The 20,166-nt window shown below is 46.9% G+C and overlaps 1 protein-coding gene across 1 annotated transcript; it reads right to left on the reverse strand.

The window, feature by feature from the left end:
* Positions 1 to 4,867: 4,867 nt before the first annotated feature.
* grk1a (G protein-coupled receptor kinase 1 a) lies at positions 4,868 to 19,621 on the reverse strand (the record flags this gene model as incomplete). Its single annotated transcript, XM_084152537.1, has 7 exons — positions 4,868 to 5,160; positions 5,911 to 6,112; positions 6,701 to 6,825; positions 8,239 to 8,322; positions 8,518 to 8,675; positions 9,363 to 9,490; positions 18,920 to 19,621. 7 exons carry the CDS (start codon positions 19,619 to 19,621, stop codon positions 4,868 to 4,870), a joined length of 1,692 nt encoding a protein of 563 aa, XP_084008663.1.
* Positions 19,622 to 20,166: the final 545 nt, after the last annotated feature.

The raw sequence follows: 20,166 nt of genomic DNA on the forward strand, positions 1-20,166 counted from the left end.
ATATCGATTTTACATAATGTTTTTTTAATGAATAGGAATAACAACAGATGAAAGATGTTTGGCCAAGGGATCCGTGGAATAGGCCTACGGTTAAAGTGTGGAATACAATACAATGTATGTTCTTAACCCTGGGCAGCATGGACCTGAGAGGCTCACAGCGATATTGGTATCCACAGTACTACACCAATTATCCATTTTTCAACATCCCCCCCCCCCCCAATATATATATATATATTTGTTTACATGTAATTTAAGGCAAATTGGGTAGAATTACAGGATATTAGCTTTAAATCTACAACAACAAAATATATATCTGCCTCATGACAAAATGTGTGGAATTGCAGGAAATGTGCTTGAAAACTACAACATTTTCTCTCAGATGCCAAGAGGCGATCTTTTTAAATGTTCTTTCCCCGGGCCCAAGACTTGGTTTGTCCAGCCATGCACTGCAGATGTCATAGTAAAACTCATTGTAAGCTTTTGTATGGCACTCGAGATGTGTTCTGATTATGATGGGGTCCCTGATGAATTTGCTATCACAAAACGGGACCCCGGACCCAAACAGTTTGAGAACCCCTGGTGTAGGCTACGGATGGACTGGGTTGTGTAATACCCATAGAGCCCCATTTACCACCCATCCACCACCCATAGAGCCCCATCCACCACCCATAGAGCCCCCCCCCACCACCCATAGATCCCCATCCACAACCCATAGAGCCCCATCCACCACCCATAGAGCCCCATTCACCACCCATAGAGCCCCATCCACCACCCATAGAGCCCCACACACCACCCATAGAGCCCCACCCACCACCCATAGAGCCCCACCCACCACCCATAGAGCCCCATCCACCACCCATAGAGCCCCATCCACCACCCATAGAGCCCCATCCACCACCCATAGAGCCCCACACACCACCCATAGAGCCCCATTCACCACCCATAGAGCCCCATTCACCACCCATAGAGCCCCACCCACCACCCATAGAGCCCCACCCACCACCCATAGAGCCCCATCCACCACCAATAGAGCCCCGCCACCACCCATAGATCCCCATCCACCACCCATAGAGCCCCATTCACCACCAATAGATCCCCAACCACCACCCATAAACCCATCCATCCATTTCACATAGAGAGAATATCCCAGTATACTGTAGGTAATCAGACATCAACTCGTTACAGTAACACAATAGGCCTACATTACATATTTTTTCTTCTTCTGGCTAAATATTTATTTGAATTAATAAACATGATGATCTCTATGACATAATTACATAGTCATTTCCAGTTTTTCAATTTCTATACAGACATTCGATAACTTTTTATTTAAACGAATGCACAGGAATTTAGATCATAAAACCCTGCTCAACAAGAGGTTCCTATGTAGAAGTCAGAGCGCTAGCTCTCGGCAAAGCAACCTAAAAAAAGATAGTATATTATACAATAAAGATAATAATAAATAATACATCAAATATATTGTACAATATAGAAAAAGCAAGAAAACATCGCCCCCTGCAGACCCCACCTAACCATACCACTCTAACCCATTCCCCATGGTGCAACAATAACATTTTAAAAATATGTCATACTCATAGTTTTCGTCACAGATGTCTATACTGATATGACACACATATCTATACTGATGTCACACAGATCTATACTGATATGTCACACATATCTATACTGATATGAAAAGTGACACATACAACTTAGAGTTTGTATTGAGTGATTCCTTACAGGGTTTATAATGTAATATCAGTATTTATTATCAAGAAACCAACATTACTGTAACTCCATATTGGATTATGCGTCCCAAATGGCACCCTATTCCCTATATACAGTGGGGGAAAAAAGTATTTAGTCAGCCACCAATTGTGCAAGTTCTCCCACTTAAAAAGATGAGAGAGGCCTGTAATTTCCATCATAGGTACACGTCAACTATGACAGACAAATTGAGAATTTTTTTTCTCCAGAAAATCACATTGTAGGATTTTTAATGAATTTATTTGCAAATTATGGTGGAAAATAAGTATTTGGTCACCTACAAACAAGCAATATTTCTGGCTCTCACAGACCTGTAACTTCTTCTTTAAGAGGCTCCTCTGTCCTCCACTCGTTACCTGTATTAATGGCACCTGTTTGAACTTGTTATCAGTATAAAAGACACCTGTCCACAACCTCAAACAGTCACACTCCAAACTCCACTATGGCCAAGACCAAAGAGCTGTCAAAGGACACCAGAAACAAAATTGTAGACCTGCACCAGGCTGGGAAGACTGAATCTGCAATAGGTAAGCAGCCTGGTTTGAAGAACTCAGCTGTGGGAGCAATTATTGTGGGAGCAATTATTAGGAAATGGAAGACATACAAGACCACTGATAATCTCCCTCGATCTGGGGCTCCACGCAAGATCTCACCCCGTGGGGTCAAAATGATCACAAGAACGGTGAGCAAAAATCCCAGAACCACACGGGGGGACCTAGTGAATGACCTGCAGAGAGCTGGGACCAAAGTAACAAAGCCTACCATCAGTAACACACTACGCCGCCAGGGACTCAAATCCTGCAGTGCCAGACGTGTCCCCCTGCTTAAGCCAGTACATGTCCAGGCCCATCTGAAGTTTGCTAGAGTGCATTTGGATGATCCAGAAGAGGATTGGGAGAATGTCATATGGTCAGATGAAACCAAAATATAACTTTTTGGTAAAAACTCAACTCGTCGTGTTTGGAGGACAAAGAATGCTGAGTTGCATCCAAAGAACACCATACCTACTGTGAAGCATGGGGGTGGAAACATCATGCTTTGGGGCTGTTTTTCTGCAAAGGGACCAGGACGACTGATCCGTGTAAAGGAAAGAATGAATGGGGCCATGTATCGTGAGATTTTGAGTGAAAACCTCCTTCCATCAGCAAGGGCATTGAAGATGAAACGTGTCTGGGTCTTTCAGCATGACAATGATCCCAAACACACCGCCCGGGCAACGAAGGAGTGGCTTCGTAAGAAGCATTTCAAGGTCCTGGAGTGGCCTAGCCAGTCTCCAGATCTCAAACCCATAGAAAATCTTTGGAGGGAGTTGAAAGTCTGTGTTGCCCAGCGACAGCCCCAAAACATCACTGCTCTAGAGGAGATCTGCATGGAGGAATGGGCCAAAATACCAGCAACAGTGTGTGAAAACCTTGTGAAGACTTACAGAAAACGTTTGACCTGTGTCATTGCCAACAAAGGGTATATAACACATAGTGGCACAGTTAGTACTCCTGAGTGGCGCAGTGGTCTAAGGCACTGCATCGCATCGCAGTGCTAACTGTGCCACTAGATCCTGGTTCGAATCCAGGCTCTGTCGCAGCCGGCCGCGACCGGGAGACTCATGGGCGGCGCACAATTGGCCCAGCGTCGTCCGGTGTAGGGGAGGGAATGGCCGGCAGGGATGTAGCTCAGTTGATAGAGCGTGGTGTTTGCAATGCCAGGGTTGTGGGTTCGATTCCCACGGGGGGCCAGTATAAAAAAATATGTATTCACTAACTGTAAGTCGCTCTGGATAAGAGCGTCTGCTAAATGACTAAAATGTAAATGTATATAACAAAGTATTGAGAAACTTTTGTTATTGACCAAATACTTATTTTCCACCATAATTTGCAAATAAATTCATAAAAAATCCTACAATGTGATTTTCGGAGAAAAAAAATCTCATTTTGTCTGTCATAGTTGACGTGTACCTATGATGAAAATTACAGGCCTCTCTCTTCTTTTTAAGTGTGAGAACTTGCACAATTGGTGGCTGACTAAATACTTTTTTTCCCCACTGTAGTACACTACTTTTGACCAGGGCACATAGAGCTCTGACCATAATTGGAACAGACCTTGTGGAGCATAATAATATACAGTACATAAACATAAAAGAAGTCATGCTAGTCATGCTAGTAATTTCTATCTGCCATAAAACTGATCTATATCTGAGAGACTTGTGATGGAGTGTGACGAGAGGGTACAGCGAGAGCTACTGTCACTGCACATGACAACCAGATAAAACCAGTTGATGAGTTCTCCCCTATCTATCTAAATAAATATTGTAAATGGGAGAGACTCCATTTACACATGCCTAAAGACAGCTAGACACACACACACACACACGCGCACGCGCACACGCACACACACACACACACACACTGCATTGATGACATCACATTCCTAAAACTCAGAAGATTCCACAGCAAAAGACAAACAAGTAAACAGAAACAGAGCAATTACAGTTCCATTATAGTTCCATTATGGTTCCATTATAGTTCCATTATAGTTCCATTATAGCAAATAAAATATTATAGTGACTGTATTTTGTTTTCTCAGCGTAGTGGCTGACTGTTAAAGCACTATTCAGTCTCTTTGGTGAATTACAATAAATGGAGCATTTCACCATGTGCCATATTAGCAGTAGCAAAAAAAGAATGATTCTTCACTGAGAAGAAACAGGTGCAGATATCTAAAACATCTATTAGCATGTTCATTTTGATAAACATAATAATATATCATAAATAATAAACTAAATAAACATTCCATAATTTACAACCCATTCCATTCAATCCAATGGCCAAGACTACTTCCTCCTCTCGGCCGGCCAATGATATCCTTCCTAGTCATGATATTCATAAAGGGCGCGTTCCTCTGCCCAGGTGTTGCTGACGCCTGCCAGATCTTACAACGCCTGGATAGGCATTTTAATTATCAGCTAATCACATCATGTTATAGCAATCTGTCAGTCGATGACACAGTCAATGATGTGGCACACAACCATTGGTTGATGCATGCAACGTCTTTGCAGGGGAACACGACCAAAGAGTTCCATATTCCCTACCCCTTGACCTCTGATCTATGACAGGCAGCAGGTGGAGGACTTGGGGGGCTGTTCCAGGATGCTCTCCCTGCGCAGGTCGTTGGGCAGCGCCCCCCCGACCCCCCAGAGGTTCAGCTCCCCGTAGATCCCCGTCTCGATCATCTCCTCCTGCCAGGGAATGGGGATGTTTCCCGAGGCGAACTCGTCAAAGAACTCCTTGTCGGGGTCGTCCAGGGTGACGCCCTTCACTGTTGAGAAAGCTCCGACGTCGTCCAGATCCTTGGCGTAGACTGTCTTGGAGTCGGGAACAAACGGAGGCACCAGGATCCCTATATGAGGAACACAACACCACTTAGAGAGAGTCATGTGACTGATCATGTGAAACTGGGCACATGTCAGTTATGTTGATTTCCAGTTTGAAATGAAGTTTTGCTGCTTTGTTTATTATGGGTTTCAATAAGATTTAATCAAAGGACGACAAATGTGTGTATATTGGGTAATGTGTGTATATCGGGTAATGTGTGTATATCGGGTAATGTGTGTATATATTGGGTAATGTGTGTATATTGGGTAATGTGTGTATATATCGGGTAATGTGTGTATATCGGGTAATGTGTGTATATTGGGTAATGTGGGTATATTGGGTAATGTGTGTGTATATTGGGTAATGTGTGTATATCGGGTAATGTGTGTATATATTGGGTAATGTGGGTATATTGGGTAATGTGTGTGTATATTGGGTAATGTGTGTATATCGGGTAATGTGTGTATATATTGGGTAATGTGTGTATATTGGGTAATGTGTGTGTATATTGGGTAATGTGTGTGTATATTGGGTAATGTGTGTGTATATTGGGTAATGTGGGTATATTGGGTAATGTGGGTATATTGGGTAATGTGGGTATATTGGGTAATGTGTGTATATTGGGTAATGTGTGTATATTGGGTAATGTGTGTATAGATGCAGCGGCGTCCGTTCCAAATGGCACCCTGTTCCCTATATAGTGCACTACTTTTGACCAGGGCGAACGGATAATAGGGTGGTATTTTGGACGCAGCCCCAGTGATGCAGGCCGTACCTTCGTTCAGTTTCATCCAGTTGAGTTCGCTGAAGAAGGGGTGCATTCGGAGCTCGTCGCAGGACCCGTTCTTGAAGCCCAGCCTCTGGTCCACCGTCTTGCACAGCAGCGCCTCGCAGATGGACTTGGCGTTCTCGCTGAACTTCTCCGGGTAGGTCACGGGGTCGTTCAGAATCCGCTTCTTCACTACCTTGTTCTCCACCTGAATGGATGACAGCCCATAGAGTTGGACAGAAGGCACATCTATCCAACCCTCTACGTGCCTCAATGTACCTCTTTGTGCCCTCTATCCAACTCTATGTGATATCCCTAGGTTAGGTTACACCTGACCAGCCCAACCCAGTACATCATTCATTAGCGTTGCCTCTGTCAAGCCTCTGGTTGCCTCCCAAATGGCACCCTATTCCCAAAAGTAACACACTCCATATGAAATAGGGTGCCATTTGGAACAGAGTTAGGCAGAGGTGAGCTGTGACTGAAGAAAGCAAGAGAAAGACAGAGAAAGAGAGAATGAGAGAGAGAGGGACAGAGAAGGAGAGAGAGAGAAGGATAGAGAGAGAGAGAGGAGAGAGACACAGAGAAGGAGGCACAGAGAAGGAGAGAGACACACACATAGAAGGAGCGAGAGAGAGAGAGAGAGAGAGAGAGAGAGAGAAGGAGAGAGACAGAAGGAGGGCGAGAGGGACAGAGAAGGAGAGCGAGAGAAAAGGAGAGAGAGAGAAGGAGCGAGACAGAACAAGAGAGAAAAGGAGGGAGAAGAAGAGGTGGAAGAGAGGAAGGAAGAGGTCACCTTCTCTCCTCGGGTTCTGAAAGGTCCCTTGGCAGCGATGAACTCATACAGCGTGACCCCAAGGGTAAAGTAGTCCACTGACCAGTCATACTCCTCCCCTTTCAGCAGCTCTGGGGCCATGAACCCTGACAGGAAGAGGTCAAAGGGTACAGTAGTGTCCTCTGTCTGCATCTCAAATGGCACCCTATTCCCCATATACAGTATATAGTAATCTACTTTTGACCCCTACTTTAATGTACAGTGCAGGGAAGTAAGGGAAGGTGTGATAGAGAGGGGAGGGGACAGGTAAGGACAGGTGTGATAGAGAGGGGAGGGGACAGGTAAGGACAGGTGTGATAGAGAGGGGAGGGGACAGGTAAGGACAGTGAGTTGTCAGGGACACTACAGTGAGTTGTCAGGGACACTGCAGTGAGTTGTCAGGGACACTGCAGTGAGTTGTCAGGGACAGTACAGTGAGTTGTCAGGGACACTACAGTGAGTTGTCAGGGACAGTACAGTGAGTTGTCAGGGACAGTACAGTGAGTTGTCAGGTACAGTGAGTTGTCAGGGACAGTACAGTGAGTTGTCAGGGACAGTACAGTGAGTTGTCAGGGACAGTGAGTTGTCAGGTACAGTACAGTGAGTTGTCAGGGACACTACAGTGAGTTGTCAGGGACACTACAGTGAGTTGTCAGGGACAGTACATTGAGTTGTCAGGGACAGGTGAGTTGTCAGGGACAGTACAGTGAGTTGTCAGGGACACTACAGTGAGTTGTCAGGGACACTACAGTGAGTTGTCAGGGACAGTACAGTGAGTTGTCAGGGACAGTACAGTGAGTTGTCAGGGACACTACAGTGAGTTGTCAGGGACAGTACAGTGAGTTGTCAGGGACACTACAGTGAGTTGTCAGGGACAGTACAGTGAGTTGTCAGGGACACTACAGTGAGTTGTCAGGGACAGTACAGTGAGTTGTCAGGGACAGTACAGTGAGTTGTCAGGGACAGTACAGTGAGTTGTCAGGGACAGTACAGTGAGTTGTCAGGGACAGTACAGTGAGTTGTCAGGGACACTACAGTGAGTTGTCAGGGACAGTACAGTGAGTTGTCAGGGACAGTACATTGAGTTGTACTGTACAGGTGAGTTGTCAGGGACAGTACAGTGAGTTGTCAGGGACAGTACAGTGAGTTGTCAGGGACAGTACAGTGAGTTGTCAGGGACAGTACAGTGAGTTGTCAGGGACAGTACATTGAGTTGTACTGTACAGGTGAGTTGTCAGGGACAGTACAGTGAGTTGTCAGGGACAGTACAGTGAGTTGTCAGGGACAGTACAGTGAGTTTTCAGGGACAGTACAGTGAGTTGTCAGGGACACTACAGTGAGTTGTCAGGGACAGTACAGTGAGTTGTCAGGGACAGTACAGTGAGTTGTCAGGGACACTACAGTGAGTTGTCAGGGACAGTACAGTGAGTTGTCAGGGACAGTACAGTGAGTTGTACTGTACAGGTGAGGCAAGGTAAGGTAAGGTGAGGTAAGGTAAGGTAAGGTAAGTGGTAGTGTACCTGGAGTCCCAGCGTAGCCTTTGATATTGTTCTGGTGGTCTGCCAGCTCCACGGCCAGACCAAGGTCAGAGATACGCACGTTACCTGAGACAGAGAGAGTAAACAATGTCAAACACAACTCGAACAAACGTCAGAGACATTGTTAGCAGCCCAGAGTACGTCAGTGTCGACGCATGTCCTGTGTTAGTGTTAAGAGTAAATGGATTTAAGTTGTGAAAGTGTATTGTAGGAAACTATGTACTGTGTTAGCCCGCTGTGTGTGCGTGTATGTGTGTTCACCTTCATTATCCAACAACACATTCTCAGGTTTGAGGTCTCTGTAGATGATTCTCTTCTGGTGGAGGTGCTCCATGCCCTGGATGATCTGAGCTGTGTAAAAACAGGCCCTCTGCTCATCAAACCCTGGGTTGTTCTCGTCCACATTGTAGATGTGATACCTGACCACAGATCAGATTGATGTTTACAAGAGGACATTCTTACCTCAGATCACACATTACATACACAAACCACATAGAAACACAACAAGAAACACAGCAGGAAACAAACAGTAGATAGTCAGACATAAATAGAACCCTCCCTCCCCACACCCACCCAATAGGAGCAAGCTATCTTACCTCAGGTCTCCTCCCTCCCCACACCCACCCAATAGGAGCAAGCTATCTTACCTCAGGTCTCCTCCCTCCCCACACCCACCCAATAGAAGCAAGCTATCTTACCTCAGGTCTCCTCCCTCCCCACACCCACCCAATAGGAGCAAGCTATCTTACCTCAGGTCTCTTCCCTCCCCACACTCACCCAATAGGAGCAAGCTATCTTACCTCAGGTCTCCTCCCTCCCCACACTCACCCAATAGGAGCAAGCTATCTTACCTCAGGTCTCCTCCCTCCCCACACCCACCCAATAGGAGCAAGCTATCTTACCTCAGGTCTCTTCCCTCCCCACACCCACCCAATAGGAGCAAGCTATCTTACCTCAGGTCTCTTCCCTCCCCACACTCACCCAATAGGAGCAAGCTATCTTACCTCAGGTCTCCTCCCTCCCCACACCCACCCAATAGGAGCAAGCTATCTTACCTCAGGTCTCCTCCCTCCCCACACCCACCCAATAGGAGCAAGCTATCTTACCTCAGGTCTCCTCCATTCATGATGGTCATGACCAGACAGAGCTCAGTCTTGGTCTGGAAGGCGTAGGCCAGCGACACGATGAACCTGCTGTGGACACGTGCCAGAATTCTCTTCTCCACCATCGCCCCCTAGTGGACCGGAGGGGAAACACTTTGTTTGCGTCCCAAATGGCACCCTTTTCCTTTCATAGAGCACTACTTTTGACCAGGGCTCATAGGGCTCTGGTCAAATGTATTGCACTATATAGAGAACCAGGTGCCATTTGCGCCAAAGCCTGTGTCTCTAAGGTCAGCACAGGACAGGCTGCAAGGTCCATCAGTTCATTCACATTCCACAAGACAACCAGACACTTATACGTAAGCATATGTGATAAACACGTACATACAAACACACAGGCCCAATACCCTTAGCAGGGAGGGATCTGCTCCATTTATAAACATGGTGGAGTTGGCACCTATTGAATAAGGAGCTCATTAATCACTCTAATGCTGCAGGAGGCTTATCACTTATATCATGGAAGCCAGACACACTACACAGCTCCTCTGGTTCCTGCGTTGGCACTTCATTGAGCGATTAATGTCACTTCATATATCAGCGAGTGGTTTGACAGTCCAATGTCAGTCCAGAGTCCACACTTTGTTTCCCAGGTAGACGTCAGTCTGTAAACCAGCTGCCACTGTGGCCTAGAGGACTAGTTGCACCCCTGGAGTATTTTAATGAAATACCACTTGTATTTTATGTCAACTCTGCCCTGCCCAATATATCTCAATGTCCCCTGTTCGTTCAGTTCCACTCCAGACAGACCCTTACACCTCACTGCCCAGAACGGACTACAGTCCAACACTTCCATTCATTTTACTGGAGACCACTGCACTACACTACACTACACACAGACACACACACACACTGCACTACACTACACACAGACACAGACACTACACACACACAGACACACACACAGTTTCACCACCACCACCACCACTGCCCAGACCACTCCTCTGTCTAGTCTATTTGGGCATAGAACATTGTTGTAAAACATCTACAGGAATGATCACGATCCTGCATGGCTGCTTTCTACATGACCCCCTATTCCCTATGAAGTGCACTACTTTTGACCAGGGCCCATAGGGATTTATAGGGAGGGGGGTGCTATTTGGGATACTGAGAGGAAGACATTTGGAAGGTGTGTTGTTGGGTAATAGTCCTGAATGAGGGTCTTATGTTGTGTAAAATCCCTGTGATAATCTGAAGAGCTGTGACATTCTGATGAAGGTCAAGGCTGAAGTGTGTGTGCTCTCCTATGTACTAGCATAAGTCTGTTCTGTAATCGGCCCTCCTCCACTAAGCATCGCTTATCCTGGACAGATGCTTTGGATAGGTTGTGTTACGAGTGGTGTTCATCATCCAAACACAAACTTGATTCATTAAACTGTGAACTCTCTTTTGCCAGTCACACACTTCTCTCTCTCTCTCTCTCTCTATTCCCTCTTTAAAATGACTTCCTCACAGCTCTCACACGGAACTCACGTAATAAAACCAACACCTAACAACACACGTCTCGCAACAACCCATCAACTGACCCGTAGTCATTTCCCTCCATGAACTACACTACCCATCAGGCACTCCTTCCTCTATTCCAATGGCAACCAATTTTCCCTCCATTGTTTTTATTTATTTTATTTTATTTAAACAATGTAATTAATTTTGGGGGGGTAGATCAGCTTTAATATTGCAGATTGATTGTAACTTCCATCAATGTAATTGTCTGCATCACTTCCAATCCCCCATATGTTTTTTTCTCTCGCAAATATATATATATATATATATATATATATATATACACATATACATACATACACATACATAAAGACATACATACATATAAATACATATACATACATATCGTTTTTAAAAATATATTTCACTTTATTACTTTCCAACCCAACCACCCCTTCCCTAATTGGAGTAAACTAGTGAACAACAACGCTTAGGCCTCTACTTCCAGTTTAGACATACTATATACATTTTATGGACACAGTCAATTTTACAATAATTCTATTTTGTTTGTTTTTACTCCTGAACTTCCTCTACCCTCAACCTCTCTGATCATTTTCATGATGTCCATCCGGTTTGATTCTATATGCCATATCTTTCTAACTGTGCTCTTTCACAAAATCTCTCAACCTATAACCTATATACTTATTATGGACACAGTATGCTTTACATTAGTTATCTTGTTGTTATTAGTTGTTGTTAGTTGTTATTAGTCCCATCCCTTCAACTCCATTCAACACCACCCATCTATCTCTTAACACCATCCATATTGGATTTCTACTTGCCATATATTTTTCAACTGTACCGTTTCACAAAAGTTCTGAACGTTCTATTCTCATTGTTTCTACAGATTGTAAATTGAAAATAAACATTTTTGCTAAAAGTATTATTATATTATTGATCGATTGACTATGACTTTTCAGATCACCCAGTAATGCTATCTGCAGGGTTAGCTCCAGGTAAATATTGCAATCCTTCAGCCATTCCTGGACCTGTGACCAAAAACAAGCTACAAATGGACAGTACCAAAACAAATTATCTAATGATTCTGTCTCTTCGCAGCAAAATCTGCAGAGCTGGGAAGATTGTATCCTCCATATAAATAACATTCTATTGGTATCAAGAATTTTGTATAATAATTAAACGTTTTGAATCTGGCGTCGTTTTGCGTATCAATTCATAAACACAATCCTTTGGTCCTTAAATGAAACTGGTATATTTTTTTAATATCACAATTTTCTTTAACCAATTATGTTCTTTAATGCAGGGCCGACAGACAAGTTCCTTACTTTTTCCCCCTTCCACTTTCCGCTTCCATTTATGCGGTAATGCTGCAATTATTTGGTTGTAATTTTGGGTAGAGCAGACATTTCCATATGTTTTTGTTAGCTGCATGTGCGACATAACTCCACCAGTCCTACCTATGATTGTCAACGTTCGTCGTGTAAAGGATTGAACCAAGGTGCAGCGTGGTATGCGTACATGTTTAATGAAGAAGTAAACACACGACAAAACAACAAAAGCGACGTAACGTGAAGTTCTAATGGGCTACACATAAACAAGCCAAACCAGAAACAAGATCCCACAACATAGGTAGGCAAAAATGGCTACCTAAGTATGATTCCCAATCAGAGACAACGATTGACAGCTGCCTCTGATTGGGAACCACACCTGGCCAACATAGAAATACACATTCTAGAAAATCACATAGAAAATTACACCCTGACCAAACCAACTAGAGATCTCTATGTCAGGGCGTGACAGTATTTCCTGACATGTTTCCTCCTGCTCGGTGTGCTCCCAGTGTAAGGCACCTAGACACCTGCCCAGAGGGAAATTACAACTCCTCCCTGTTTCACAACGGCCGTGGTCTCACCTATCGGTGGACACTATGATCTTGGTCGTTGTGGATCGGTTTTCTAAGGCCTGCCGTCTCATTCCTCTGCCCGGTCTCCCTACAGCCCTACAGACTGCTGAGGCCCTATTTACACACGTCTTCCGGCACTACGGGGTACCTGAGGATATAGTGTCTGATCGGGGTTCCCAGTTCACCTCAAGGGTCTGGAGGGCGTTCATGGAACGTCTGGGGATCTCGGTCAGCCTGACCTCAGGGTTTCACCCCGAGAGTAATGGGCAGGTGGAAAGAGTAAACCAGGAGGTGAGGAGGTTTCTGCGGTCCTATTGCCAGGACCGGCCGGGGGAGTGGTCGGTTTTCATCCCCTGGGTAGAGATGGCCCAAAACTCCCTCCGCCACTCCTCCACTAACCTTTCTCCATTTCAGTGTGTGTTAGGTTATCAGCCGGTTCTGGCACCATGGCATCAGAGCCAGATTGAGGCACCTGTGGTGGATGAATGGTTTCGGCGCTCGCAGGAGACCTGGAACGCTGCCCATGTATGCCTGCAGCGGGCCATCAGGCGACAAAAGGCGAGCGCTGACCGCCACCGCAGTGAGGCCCCGGTGTATGCACCGGGGGACCAGGTCTGGCTCTCGAACCGAAACCTGCCCCTTCGCCTGCCCTGCCAGAAGCTGGGTCGGCGGTTTGTGGGGCCATTTAAAGTCCTGAGGAGATTGAACGAGGTTTGTTATAGGTTACAGCTTCCTCCTGATTACTGTATTAACCCCTCATTCCATGTGTCTCTCCTCAGGCCGGTGGTAGCTGGTCCACTCCAGGAGTCTGAGGTACGGGAGGTTCCTCCACCCTCACTGGACATCGAGGGGGCACCGGCGTACTCGGTCCGTTCCATCCTGGATTCGAGGCGTCGGGTGGGGAGCCTGCAGTATCTCGTGGAGTGGGAGGGGTACGGTCCGGAGGAACAGTGCTGGGTCCCCAGGAGGGACATCCTCGATCCCTCCATGTTGAGGGATTTCCACCGTCGTCATCCGACTCGCCCTGCTCCACGTCCTCCTGGCCGTCCCCGATCTGGTGTCGGCGCACGGCTGGAGCCGCACGTCAAGGGGGGGGGTACTGTCACGAATTCAGCCGAGGCTGCTCCTCCTTGCTCGGGCAGGCTTCGGCGTTCGTCGTCACCGGAGTACTAGCTGCCACCGATCTATGTTTCTGTGTTCCACTTGTTTTGTCTTTATTGTACATACCTGGTTCCCATTATGTTCATGATTTGTTTCCTATTTAACCCTCTGGCTCCCACTGTGTTGTGTGCGTGTTTGTTCTATGTTTGGTGTTATCGACTGGTGAGCAGGTTTTGTCCTCCCTGCGTGGAGATTATGTTCATTTATTTTCACGAGTAAAGTACGTTGTCTACTAGCTCTGTGTCCTGCGCCTGACTCCGTCCTACCGCTACACACTGACACATAAGAAACAAGTCAAGACAACTAGCTTGATTGAGTCTCCGCCATGTAATTATATCTCACTAGGTCAGGATATTTAAGCCTCCATATATCTACTAGTTCTAATGTATCCATGACATTCATGATTTCCTTAAGAGCATGAGGGTGATAGTTTGTAGTGTGATTTCCTTTATGGTCCATTGAGCTATTTAAAACAGTATTATAATATTCTACCATAATGATAGAGTATTGTATTGCTTGCAGGGTTGATAATTTATTATATATGTTGTCAAAGAAGTGTGGATCATCATTATTTGGTCCGTAAAGGTTAATGAGCCATATCTGTTTATGGTCCAATAACATATTTAAAATCATCCATCTACCTTGCGGATCTGTTTGGACAATTTGCACATTCGGATCGAAATTACTGTTAATTAATATCATCACCCGTTTTGAGTTTCTTTGCCCATGGGAGAAGTATATTTCACCCCCTGTACCAATAAAAAAATACCATAGTGATTGAGTGTCCATATAGTGGTCCTCTGTAGCTCAGCTGGTAGTCCACGGCACTTGTAACGCTAAGGTAGTGGGTTCGATCCCCGTGACCACCCATACACAAAAAACGAATAATGTATGCACGCATGACTGTAAGTCGCTTTGGATAAAAGCGTCTGCTAAATGGCATATTATTATTAAATATAGCTGTACCATGATATTTGCATTGTACTAAGTAACACTCCAATTGTTCTCCACTATTCCCCCCGCTAAAGCCCCTCCCCATCCCAAGTTGGGTTGTCATCCCAGTGATCGGCATACCACCCCCGTCCCCCCGGATCCCTAGGCCCCCGAGGGGCCAGGACCCATCCTTCGAAAACAGCACACAGTGCCACCCACAAAACAGAAGCAGGTCAACCGCCAAAAGCATTTCCAATGCTATCACCTCAATATACATTTATATATAGCTATTGAAAATATATATCTATTCAAATATCTTGCATATCTTAATTTCAATCATTATCAATTAATATGCGTAATAATGTCGGCAGTTCATGCGAAGGATTGTTACCTATAACCCGGATTGCCATTGTATTACATTACATTTTTGTCAAGCAATTATTATTTTAGCAAACAATTATTGTGCTTCATCCTATATTCTCCCTAACATCCTTACCCCCTTGCAACAGATGTGGGATAAACACACACAAACACACACACGCTCATACTCTAACACACTCAACCCCTTTCCTCCACAATCAACCATAAGCTCAGATTCTCAACGGTTTGTCACGCTCTGGCTCCGGGACTCTGTATATTGAGCCAGGGTGTGTTCATTCATTGGGTGTATTTCTATGTTGGTATTTCTGTTGGGTTCATTTCTATGTTTGAGATAATGACTCCCAATCAGAGGCAACGAGTGTCAGCTGTGGGCTGGTTGTCTCTGATTGGGAGCCATATTTAATCTGTATGTTTTCCTTTGGGGGTTGTGGGTTTTTGTTCCTTGTCAGTCATTGTCTGAGGACGTTACGTATCGTTTATTGTTTTGTATTCGTGTGTGCACTTTACTATTAAAGTATGTTCGCTCAACACGCTGCGCCTTGGTCCTCTCTAACCAACGATCGTGACAGAAAAACCCACCATACAACGACCAAGCAGCGTGTTCAGGAGCCATCACTGGCAGATCTCCGTGGCAACCTCGAATGGATCAAGCAGCGTGATGAGGAGAGAGGATGGACGTGGGAGGAGATGATTGCGAGTCTGGCAAGAGGGAGAGAGGCCTTGGCCACGAGGAGGAGAGACCCCCAGGAAATTTTTAGGGGGGGGCTCACGACGTCGGGGCAGCAGGTGTACGGGTTAGAGTGGTGCAAAGCGTTGGCAGAGAAGGCCGCCAGGTTAGGGGGGCCACTGGGCACAGAGGAGAGGGAAAGTGTGGAGGCACGGCGAGAGGTACTGGGGTGTGTTACCAGTCCGGTCCGGCCCGTTCCTGATCCCTGCGTGGGGCCAGTGGTGTGTGTCCCCAGTACGGTCCGGCCTGTTCCTGCCATTCCCACCAAGTCAGTGGTGCGCGTCGTCAGCCCAGCCCGGCCTGTTCCTGCCATTCCCACCAAGTCAGTGGTGTGCGTCGACAGCCCTGCCCGGCCTGTTCCTGCTCCACGCACCAAGTCTACGGTGTGCGTCGACAGCCCTGCCCGGCCTGTTCCTGCTCCACGCACCAAGTCTACGGTGTGCGTCGACAGCCCTGCCCGGCCTGTTCCTGCTCCACGCACCAAGTCTACGGTGTGCGTCGACAGCCCTGCCCGGCCTGTCCCTGCTCCACGCACCAAGCCTACGGGGTGCGTCGTCAGCCCAGTCCGGCTCGTTCCTGCTCTCCGCACCAAGTCTACGGTGTGCGTCGACAGCCCTGCCCGGCCTGTCCCTGCTCCACGCACCAAGCCTACGGGGTGCGTCGTCAGCCCTGTCCGGCTTGTTCCTGCTCTCCGCACCAAGTCTACGGTGTGCGTCGACAGCCCTGCCCGGCCTGTCCCTGCTCCACGCACCAAGCCTACGGGGTGCGTTGTCAGCCCTGTCCGGCTCGTTCCTGCTCTCCGCACCAAGTCTGTGGTGCGCGTCGCCAGCCCATTCCGGTCCATTCCTGTTCCACGCACCAAGACAGGGGCGCGTGTCGTCAGTCCGGCTCCGGCCAGCGGGGCTAGACAGGACCAGGGGTATTTTGGGGGGTTGGAGAGGAGGTGGGGATCAAGGCCGGAGCCAGAAACACCGCCGAGGAGGTATGCCCACCCAGCCCTCCCTTGTTTAGCCCTTATTGAGGCGCGGTCGCAGTCCGCGCCTTTAGGGGGGGGTACTGTCACGCTCTGGCTCCGGGACTCTGTATATTGAGCCAGGGTGTGTTCATTCATTGGATGTATTTCTATGTTGGTATTTCTGTTGGGTTCATTTCTATGTTTGAGATAATGACTCCCAATCAGAGGCAACGAGTGTCAGCTGTGGGCTGGTTGTCTCTGATTGGGAGCCATATTTAATCTGTATGTTTTCCTTTGGGGGTTGTGGGTTTTTGTTCCTTGTCAGTCATTGTCTGAGGACGTTACGTATCGTTTATTGTTTTGTATTCGTGTGTGCACTTTACTATTAAAGTATGTTCGCTCAACACGCTGCGCCTTGGTCCTCTCTAACCAACGATCGTGACACGGTTGTTACATCCCAGAGCCCAACTCAAGAAAGGACCTGATTTACGAATGCATATACAGTTACAGCTGTTTGAGAAAGCATGCAAGATTGAACAAACATTTTAGATTTGATTAACCTATGTCAAGTCCTAGGTGATGGAGATCAGATCCACCCTCTTCTCCTGAGACACAAACACTCTGGTCCCTCGTTGTAACCATTTATCCCAAGCATCTCCGTGCAGTCAGACCTTTGATTATTTTGTGCCACTAGGGCCACAATAATATGCCCCATCTCTGATTGTCCGAGTGTGACCCCCTCCCCATGGGTTACTGCAGCCAGTGTTGCCAGCACTGCCACTACCTGGGTGGGCGTACCCCACCGGCTAGGTACAAGGTCGTCAAGGTTCTCATTAGCAGCTTTGAGAATTTCCTTGTATATTATGCTCTCCCATCAGGGGGCTCTGGCTTTGTAGGACCAACCCTGCCAGGCAGGTTCAGAATCTTGAGGGGGCGGTGCTGCTCTAGTAGGTCTCTGACCGCATTTATCTTTCTGTTTTGGCTGCATATAGGCAACTCACAGCAGGGCCATAAAACAGATGGGGACTTCTCTTTGGTGTATGGGTCGCTCAGGTGGGTGTCTAGGATATAGGGTTGGGGATCGTTCCATCATGATAGGACAATAAAAAAATAGATTAGATGTATACTATATTTTTAAATGTATATCCCTCATCTGCACAAAATTGAAAGCTCTCTCTCACAACCCCTGCTCACAGACACACGTTGGTTCTGGGATATGCAACCATTTCCTTTCTCACTCACTTAACGCCACACTTTTCCAAACACAAAAACGCACACCACACCTTCCATCACAATACATCCACACATACCCACATACTGTGCCTTCTATGTCTTCTGTTTGCTATGTTTTTATCTCCACTATGTTGATTGAGTACTTTTGTGTTCTAATTAGTTATATTTGAACATGTATTATTTCGCTTGTTATCCTTTCTTGTAATACCGTCTTATCCCTTTATAAAATACTATAAATACTATAAATGTGTTTTATTATTACAATCCCTACCATGGCTAGTATTGGGTGTTCCATTATTCGACTCCTCTAATAGAACCTTCAGAATAGCCATGGAGTAGTCTTTGTGTCGCGGAACATTTGGTTGTCAATATACAGTTTATCGACAACGAGAGCAACACGCTTCCCTTTTAATCTATTTTCCTTGAAGATTGGGTACAGAACTTTGCGCCGTTCTGCAATCTCCCTCGGAAACTGATCATTCATGCCTATTTTCGTGCCTTAAAGAAAGAACATTTTGGCAACGATTGGACGCTCATATCTCTGTCCTCTTTGTCCGAAACGGTGTACACGTTCGAGTTGGATTTTATCGACAGCATCGAGTGGGATTTGAAGCACTGTAAGAAAGAAGTCCCTCACAATTTTTTCGGTAACATCGCCTTCTTTTTCTTGGATACCCGTAAATACATTTTAGGAGTGAACTACAAACTGCACTACATAGTAGTAATACAGGTCTTCTGCCTCTCACCTCATATCCTTTCCTCTTCTTCAGCCTCTTCTTGTTGAGCTTCTTGCAGGCGTACAGTTTCCCCGTGGCCTTCATCGAGGTGGCGTGTACCTCCCCGAAGCCCCCCTTCCCCAGGACACGGAAGTCCATGAACCAGTCCTCTCCTGTGGGCTGCATCTCCAGCCACTTCCACTGGAGGAACCTCTTCAGGTACATGCTGTCCAGGTAGAACGTGTAGGGGACCTCCTTGAGGAAGTCCAGTACGCTGGCCAGAGTCTCGTTGAACAGATCGTCTCCGGCCTCCGCGTGCTTCTCCTTCACCTTGGTGATGCCGTTCTCCGGCAGGAAGGGGCAGAAGTGTTTGGCACTGGGCTCCATGTAGCGTGAGAGCATCTTGGAAGCCTTCTTGATGCGGTCCTGGTCCTCGGCCTGGTTGTACTCCTCCACGTCCTTCCACAGGCGGCAGGGGCCTTTGTAGTCGTTGTTGGCCTCCAGGAACTCCTGGAACAGACGCTTGCCGATGGGCTGCTCCACGCAGGCGGTCTGGAAGCCCAGGTCTAGAGTCTCCCTGAGGCCCTCACACACCGTGATGTGGGGTAGCTTCAGGCGGGCGTGGTACTTCTTGTCCCGGTTGGCGGCCGGGTTGGCCGTGCCGTCGAAGCTCCCGCGCGCCGAGATGTAGGCCGAGTTGGCCACCACCGTTGTCAGGCTGCCCATATCCATGGCGATGAAGGATGAAGGCAGAAACAAAGAGAGAAAATTTCAAAAGAGAGAGGAAGAGAAGAGAAGCACCGGGCTCCGCTGGGAAACAGATCAGAAGAGGGAGTGACAATGAGAAAGCCCCAGACAGCTCCTCTCGTCGTGGACACAGAGAGAAGAAGAGGGGGAGAGGAAAGGAGGAGGAGAACAGAAGGACAGGAGTAAACAGAAGGACAGACGGCCGGATGACCAAAAATGTTAACAGGAAATTAAAGGATTAGAGTTTCCCCCAGACTGTAGTGATTCAGTAGAGAGCAGAGGGGTGATCTGTCTGTCTGTCTGAACCCCTGGAGCGCAGGATGCAGAGAGAGAGAGAGAGAGAGAGAGAGAGACACACAGGGAGCAGTGATTCCCCTTACTGGGGCCGGAGCAGACCTGAGACAGAGGTTTAGCCTCCTGCCACACGCTCTCACATAACAGAGATCCGTCTGACTCGACACCTTTGTGTTCAGAGTTTATCCACTAACTCTATAATACCTTCCTTCCCCTGTGACTATGTTAACCCGTGA

The sequence above is a fragment of the Coregonus lavaretus genome (assembly GCF_964263955.1).
Source record: "Coregonus lavaretus genome assembly, chromosome: 35".
NCBI lineage: Eukaryota > Metazoa > Chordata > Actinopteri > Salmoniformes > Salmonidae > Coregonus > Coregonus lavaretus.